This window comes from Delphinapterus leucas, chromosome 4 (assembly GCF_059928025.1).
Source record: "Delphinapterus leucas isolate spDelLeu-1000000601 "Yukka" chromosome 4, BTC_Dleu_Yukka2, whole genome shotgun sequence".
Taxonomy (NCBI): Eukaryota; Metazoa; Chordata; class Mammalia; order Artiodactyla; family Monodontidae; genus Delphinapterus; species Delphinapterus leucas.
The window spans coordinates 71953794-71962396 of record NC_143132.1 but is presented as its reverse complement, the minus strand read 5'-3'; the positions used below and the strand labels follow the sequence as shown (position 1 = coordinate 71962396).

The 8603-nt window shown below is 38.7% G+C and overlaps 1 protein-coding gene across 2 annotated transcripts in view; it reads left to right on the top strand.

Annotated features, from left to right (window-relative positions):
* Nucleotides 1–8603, top strand: part of PCYT1A (phosphate cytidylyltransferase 1A, choline) — a 50395-nt gene that overhangs the window by 17018 nt on the left and 24774 nt on the right. For both annotated transcript variants that reach the window (XM_089910024.1, XM_022568347.3), the window contains exon 2: nt 4–127. In XM_089910024.1, coding sequence (XP_089766150.1) covers nt 11–127 — 117 coding nt within the window. In that variant the 5' untranslated portion in view covers nt 4–10. The remainder of the gene's footprint in view (nt 1–3; nt 128–8603) is intronic.

Here is an 8603-nt window from a genome sequence, read left to right as displayed (position 1 = left end):
CAGTTAGAAGATGGATGCACAGAATTCAGCCAAAGTCAACATGAGGAAGAGGAGGAAAGAGATACCTGGACCCAATGGGGCAGCAGAGGATGATGGAATTCCTTCAAAAATGCCACGCTGTGCAATTGTAAGTAAGGAAGAGATTTCTTTGTTGAACACTTAACCTGGCAGGAGGAGGGTAGAAACTGATATAACACTGACAATATCAACATTACAAGTCTTCTTAAATAATGGAAAGAATGAATAGCAAGTGTGAATAGTAACTTTCCACCAGTTGTTGGAACTCTTATGCAGATTATAATTCACAGCTCAGTTGTAAGAGCTTTACACTGGAATTGAAAAAAGAATGTTAGGAAAATTTGGAGGTTGTACATATATTAGGCAAAATATCAAATTCAAACTAATGAAACAGAGAAATTGTAGCTCCAGGCAGTGATCTATTCTTAGCATCATCTCATGGTGTTTAGTTTTCTGTGTCTTACTGTCTTTTCTCTCATATCACTCCTCCACTCTATTACTGGTTATATCTTAGATGAGAACCTTTTTCTATTACTGCCTACCTTATGTTCCTTTATCTCTGGGATGATATCTTTGTATTTCCTAACCCCTTCCAAGCCTTTGATGAAAGACCCCATTCCAAATGGCTCATCCTGTCTCAGGTTGGTACCCTTCCTGAAGCTTCCCCTAAAAAAAAAATGTCAAAGAATATTTATACACAGTTGGAGTTATTATTGATATACAGTGTTGTTATGAAATCCATGTTTTAAAATCCCAGTGACAGAATTATATGTTTCTGTATGTTTTGTACCTATATTGACCATTAGCCATTGATCCAACTGCAGTTCCCACTGGTTACTTTTGGAGCTTCATAACCCAAAAGGAAAAACATTTCTACTCGGACACAATTACTAGTTGTTATAAAACAATATTCTATCTTGAGCAATAAAAGCAACTGGACTCCACAAATAGTAGGTATATGCTTCAGGCCTGATATTGATGATTATGTTGGGGGCAAGTGTATTAGTTTTCTATTGCTGTTGTAACAAATTACCACAAATTTAATGGCCTAAAACAATACAGATATATTATCTTACAGTTCTAGGGGTCACAAGACTGAAATGGGTCTTAAAAGGCTAAAATCAAGTGTTGTTAGGGCTGGAGGTTCTAGGGGAAAAACTGTTTCCTTGCCTTTTCCAGCTTCTAGAAGTTGCCCGTATTGCTTTGCTCAGGGGCCAGCCATCACTCACAACATTCTGACCACTGCTTCTGTCATCACATCTCCTTCTGATTCTGAATCTCCTGCCTCCTTCATTCACTTGTAAAGACCCTTGTAATTACATTGGACATACTTGGCTAATCCAGGATAATCTGTCTATCTCAAAATCCTTTAATCACATTTGCAAAGCCCCTTTTGCCATGTAACATAGTCACAGGTTCTAGAAAATAAGATGTAGACATCCTTAGGGGGCCATTATTCTTTACAGCAAGTAAACTCAGAAAATGACTCAGCAGTCAACAAAACAGGGCTTTTTTTTTTTTTTTTTTTGGCTGCTTTGGGTCTTTATTGCTGCGCATGGGCTTTCTCTGGTTGCAGTGAGTGGGGGCTATTCTTAGAAGTGGTGCGCGGGCTTCTCATTGTGGTGGCTTTTCTTGTTTCGGAGCACGGGCTCTAGGCGCGCAGGCTTCAGTAGCTGTGGCTCACGGGCTCTAGAGCGCAGGCTGTAGTTGTGGCGTATGGGCTTAGTTGCTCCGCGGCATGTGGGATCTTCCTGGACCAGGGATTGAACCCATGTCCCCTGCATTGGCAGGCGGATTCTTAACCAGTGTGCCACCAGGGAAGTCCCTAACAGGGCATTTTTAATTTCTGAATGTTTCTTAGAGAATTCAGGTTAAGGGGATGGTGGTGGGCACCAATTCAGCACTCTCATTTGGAGTAGGGACAAGTTATAACCAAGTAGGTAATACTCTGAGCCAATCACCAAAGCCACGAATAGACCAAAGAAGGCCAATCTTAGTGGAATGGGCTCTGAGAAGACTTAAATTTCTTGGTTCTTAGAATCTGAGGAATTTCAATGATTTAAGTTACCCTGCTTCGTATATTCATGTCACAGATCAGTTAAGTGGCTTGCTACCTATTTCACATTCCTCTTTGGTACACACTGGCTATTTAACATGGGCTAATGGTCAAAGATTCACTCACCCAACAGGCTGGACTGACTCTAATGAAGAGTGTCTGCTAAATAAACTTGTGTGTCATCTCCACTGTACACATGTGCTTTCTATCTCTGAATCCCTTTCAACTCTGTAGCAAAAATGAACAAGGTTTTTTCTTTTTTTAATGATAGCTTTACTGAGATCATAAATCCACCCATTTAAACTGTACAATTCAATGGTTTTTAATATATTCACAGAGTTGTGCTACCATCACCACAACCAGTTTTAGAATATTTTTATCGTCCCCAAAAGAAGCCCCATAGCCATTAGCAGTCACTCCCCATTTCCTCCCAACCTCCCCAAGTATTTGGTAGCTGGGTTGGTAGGTCAGGATAAAATGCATGAAGGGAGAGAAAAGAGTTAAGGAGGAAAAATTAAGGGATAACTTTATGGCTAGTTTGTCTATAAGTATAAAGAATTTACTGAAACAGATGTTTCTAAAGGTAAAATCAAAAGGATCACAGAAATATTTATAAAGAATAGACATTTAGACTATCTTAATATTTGTCATATGTATGAATAAGTCACAGAGTACTTAAACTCTGAGGTTAATTGGCCGAAGTTCTGCTTATGGAGATAGATCTTACAATCTCATTTCAAACTACATATATTGAGAACCTCTGTGTGTCATTTGCTATGCCTTGAGATGCAAAGATGGAAAGGTGGCCTTGCCCTTATGAAGCTCATAGACAAATAGGGGAAAGAGACACATAATTAAGATACAGTATGAAGAGGGCCAAATAGAAGTAAGTTAGAGGTACAGTGACCCTCTAGAGGAGCAACAGATTAACTTTGACCGAGGGGTGGGGACAGTGGTTTTGGAAAAGCTACATTGAGGAGATTATTTCAGAGTTGAACTTTGAAGCCTAAATAGGAATTCAAGAAATGGACAAGAGATAGAGTACAACTTCAGAAGTGTGAAATAATAGTATGTTTAGCAAACTACAAGTAACATTACTGGAGCTTAAAGTTCAGAATAAGAATCTGCAATAGATAAGGTAAAGCAAGGGCCTGCTCATGAAGGATCTTGTATGCTGTGCTAAGGAATTTGAACTTTATCCTATAGGTAATATGATCAGATATACAATTTAGAAGATCATCCTGATTGCTTTGGAAAGGAACAGTTGAAACAGGGATAGACAGAAGCCACAGGACTAGTTGTGAGATTATTGTAATGATCTAGGTTAGAAATGATGAAGGATTAAACTAAGGCAGTAGATACAGAGAGGACAAGACAAATTTTAAGTTTTTAAGAAGTGAAATAGACAATTCTTGGAAATTATCAGGATGCAGAGGATGAGAGGTGTTAAGGATGACTGCTAGGTTTCAGCCTTAGGTAGTTTGTGTAGATGGAGTGCTTCTCATTCAGATGAAAAATAGAGGAAGAAGAGCTGTTTTAGGAGGAAGGTGATGAGTTTAGTACAGGTTCAACTTAGAAGGTCTATGAGGTATCCAAATAGTAGTTAAATAGGTGAGCTCACTGTTTACATCCATTGAAATGGCAACAGGAATCAGGGAGAATGATTGTCTTTCTTTTTCTTTCTGCTCTGTTCCTTATCCCTTCTTTCTCACACCACCTCGTATTCCTCTTGAATCTAGAGCCTTTTTCCTGGCATTATTGAAATAATTTGGAACTCAGGAGGGCATGTTACCATTTGTGCAGAATGTTTGGGTAAATGGGAAATGTTTCTCTGTGCCATTATGAAACTTTTTGCTGAAAAATGCTTACGAATCCTTGGAAATAGAATACATACAGGGAAGCCAATATCAAGTTCTAGTATTATATTATTTTAATTACCTCCTCTTTCCTATTAGTAAGGACACCAGAATCTCTTCTTCTCTTTCACTAGAATTTTGAGGAGTAGTGAGTTAATATATGTGAACATAATCAGGAGAAAGTTTTTTTTCTTTGGTTTTTTTTTTTTGGCGGTACGCAGGCCTCTCACTGTTGTGGCCTCTCCCATTGCAGAGCACAGGCTCCGGACGCGCAGGCTCATTGGCCATGGCTCACGGGCCCAGCTGCTCCGCCGCATGTGGGATCTTCCCGGACCGGGGCACGAACCCGTGTCCCCTGTATCGGCAGGCAGACTCTCAACCACTGCGCCACCAGGGAAGCCCAGGAGAAAGTTTTTATGGAAGCAATATTGCATTCAGAAGTTCATTTATAATTTGGGAGATGATGATCATTATAAGTTTTAAGTTTTAGTTATAATAGTATTAGTTATAATTTGCATAGACTTAGAAACTTTATATAGCATTTAGAAGCTAACCTTTTAGATTAATACAATTTAGTTAATTTTGTTGGTATAGTGAAACCTGTGTTCCATAGAATGGAAGAGAAAATGAGCTAATGTAGATTTGTTGAGTGCCTACTCATAAGTGTCACATTATGCTAGTTACTTTGCATATGCTATTTTATTTAATCCTCATAGCAACCTTATGGAGCAGGTATTACTATCTTCCATTTTTTAAGAAATTAATTACTTAATTTATTTTTGGCTGCATTGGGTCTTCGTTGCTGCGTGCCAGCTTTCTCTGGTTATGGTGTGCAGGCTTCTCATTGCGGTAGCTTCTCTTGTTGCGGAGCACGGGATCTAGGTATGCGGGCTTCAGTAGTTGTGGCACACAGGCTCTAGGCGCACGAGCTTCACTAGTTGTGGCACGCGGGATCAGTAGTTGTGGCTCGCGGACTCTAGAGCTCAGGCTCAGTAGTTGTGGTGCACGGGCCTAGTTGTTCTGCAGCATGTGGTATCTTCCCGGACCAGGGCTCGAGGCCGTGTCCCTTGCATTGGCAGGAGGATTCTTAACCACTGTGCCACTAGGGAAGTCTCATCTTCCATTTTATAGCAGGTGAAATGAAAGCTGTAGAAGCTTGCTGTGATTTCACAGCTATGAAGTGATAGAGCTGGGATTTAGATCTAAGTTTTTTACAAGTCCTAAACCCTTGCCCTTTCACTTATACCTTGCTACCATAGAGTCAAAAGACTTGAAAGCAGTATTATTCCATAGGATTCCTTGGAGGTTAAAATGAAGGAGGTTTGTTTTAGGAGAACACAGGTAGAAATACTTAGTTCTACTTTTATATAAACATCAGCTTTTAGAGACAATGTTCTCTAACTGAGAAGAGAATAATAGGGTGTTTTAAAAAATACTACTCATTCTAACTGGAGGCAGCTCTAGAGAGTTAAAGATTTTGCTGATCTGTTTTAGCTGAAGAAACCTTAGGTTTCATTCTCTATGCTTAGGAGGAATCGATTCAGCACAAATTCTAGCCAGGAGGGACAGTTGCATTTGCCTTCTGCCTTGGAATGTACACAGTATACAAGGAAGATTGAAGAAACAGAGTTATGAAAGATAGGACACATAATGTATCTCTTAAAATTTAGATAAAATTCACATACATAAAGTTTACCGTTTTAATCATTTTAAAGGGTACAATTCAGTGGTTTTAATACTGAAAATTCACAGTGTTGTACAACCATCACCACTAATTCCAGAACATTTTTATCACCACAAAAAGAAACCCTGTACCTCTTAGCAGTCATTCCGTCATTCCCCCCTTCCCTCTACTCCCTGGCAACTGCTAATCTACTTTCTCTCTCTAGGGATTTGCCTATTCTGGACATTTCATATAATCACACAATGCGTGGCCTTTTATGTCTGGCTTTTATTTATTTACTTATTTAAATATGTATTTATTTATTTTGGCTGCGCAAGGTCTTATTTGTGGCACGTAGGATCTTTTAGTTGCACAACGCGGGATGTTTTAGTTGCTGGCTCTTAGGTGCGCTGTGTGGGCTGTTAGGTGCGGCATGCATGTAGGATATAGTTTCCTGAACAGGGATCGAACCCGGGCCCCCTGCATTGGGAGCGCAGAGTCTTACCCACTGGACCACCATGGAAGTCTCTGGCTTCTTTTATTTAGCATAATGTTTTCAAGGTCCACCCAGGTGGTAGTGTTTAGTAATACTTCATTCCTTTTTATAGGTGAATCCATATAGACATACTACTTTGTTTATCCATTCATCAGTTGTTGGACGTTTGGATTATTTCTGCTTTTTGGCTATTGTGAATAATGTTCTATTATTCATGTACAAGGTTTTTTTTAAATATATGTTTTCAGTTCTCTTGCTTATATACCTAGGAGTGTAATTTCTAGGTCATATATATCCATTGTTTAACATTTTGAAGAGCTGTTTTCCAAAGCTGTGTGCTAGTTTACATTCACAGCAGTGTACAGAGGTTCCAATTTCTCCACATCCTTGCCATCACTGTTGCCTGTCTTTTTGCTTTTAGCCATCCTAGTGGATGTGAAGCAGGGTCTCATTGTGGTTTTGATTTGCATTTCCATAATGCCTAATATTGTTGAGCACCTTTTCATGTGTTTTTTGGCCATTAGTATATCTTTTTTGGAGAAATGCCTGGATACCTCTTTTTCCTTAACTCTTCTCTTCCCTCTTCTGCCTCCCTTCCATTCACCAGGACCTAACCCTAGATCTTTCAATTTCTGTTAATTCTTTGTTTTTCTTCCTGGACCTGTTAACTTGGCCTTCTAAAGATTAAAGTTTCTAGCTTGATCTGGGCTGAATATAGTGCTCAGGAGTTCCATTAATCATTTGCTGATGCTCAAATATATACATTTCCCACAACAGCTATTCTAAATATTTTGTACTTTCCTCAAGTTTTCAGTCTCATTCCAAAGTCCCTCTTCTTTATAGGGAACTTCACTTTCTCCTTTGCTCTACTGAGAAAATTGATGGCATCAGAATGTAAGTTTATATACATCCTTCCTCCTTTACATCCAGTATTATCCTTTTATCACCTTTCCTTTCTTCTGCTTTCAGAAAAATGTGATCCTAATTACTTATAGGACCAACAGCTTCCCCCCTGCTCTCCTTTGAGGCCATTCCCTGTCATTCTTCTAGACTCTTCCTTCCTTAATTATCTGTTTTTTTCCTTCTCTTGATATTTTCAATCTCTTCGGCTCCTTTTCCTTTGTCTTAGACATGTACAGATATCCTCAACTTTTAAGAAAACCTGCTACTTGATCCTTCTGTCCCCTCTAGGTACCTTTCTGTTTTTCTCATTCCCTTTATGGCTATACATCTCTAATGAGAGATTATTACTAATCTGGTTCCTTGTCTTCCTATTTTCTTAAAGGCACTGGTGTTCTGACTTTCACTAATATATTCTAGGAGGTCTCCAATGGTCATTTGAATCTCCAGATTCAAAGACTGTCAGTTCTCATTTTCTTTGATCTCCACTCCTTTTTAAAAAACTTCTCGATTCCTGCTGATGGTACCACAGTCTTATTTTCTTCAGTTCAAAAGCTCAGTTATTATAAACTCCTCTCTCAAGTGACAGTATATTTTCTCTTTACCATGTCCTACCTATTCTTCCTTCACAGAATCTTTTAACTGTCACTCTCTCTATTCAATAGTAACGGAAAAATCCACAAATCCATTTCTTCCTCCCTGTAATAACCTCTGAACTGATCTCTTTCTAAGTATGCAGAATAACCAGTGGTGTCCTGATAAACCGGGGGGAACAAACCTCTGATATATAGCATTTACTGATTTCTGTGGCTGATTTCAAACTACCAGCCTTCAAAATATGTAAATATTTAAAAACTGACTCCAGCACACCATTAATAATAAATTTCAGAGAACACAGTAAGGCTGTCTTTTATCTACATGTACTATAAGCACAATTTTTTCTCTTTGTTTCATATATTTTATATTATGTATAAATATATTTATATATAAACAACTTCATTGAGATATAGTTCATATACCATTGTAATTCACCTACACACGTAGAGTGTTCAATTCAGTGGTTTTCAGAATATTCACAGACTTGTGCAACCATCATCATGATACATTTTAGAGCATTTTCATCACTCCAGAGAGAAACCCTGTACCCATCAGCAGTCACTCTCCATCTCTCCCCAACCCTTCCATCCCAGTGTAACCACTAATCTACTTTCTGTCTGTAAATTTTCCTATTCTTGGACATTGCATATAAATGGAGTCATACAATAAGTGGCCTTTTGTGGCTGGCTTCTTTCACTTAGCATAATTTTTTCAAGGTTCATCCATGTTGTAGCAGGTATCAGTACTGCATTCTTTTTTATGGCTGAATGGCATTTGTTTCTTGAGGTATAACTTACATACAGTAGAGTGCACAAACCTTAAGTGTACAGCTCAATAAATGTTTATATATGTATACATCCATGTAATCACTGGTACACCTAGAAGACTCCCTCACGCTCCTGCTAGTCAGTATCCTCTTTCCCCAGATTTGTTATCTTTGTTCTCTGACTTCTATTAACCATAGATTAGCTTTGCCTGTTTTTGACCTTCGTATAGATAGAATCGTAGAATGTCTAT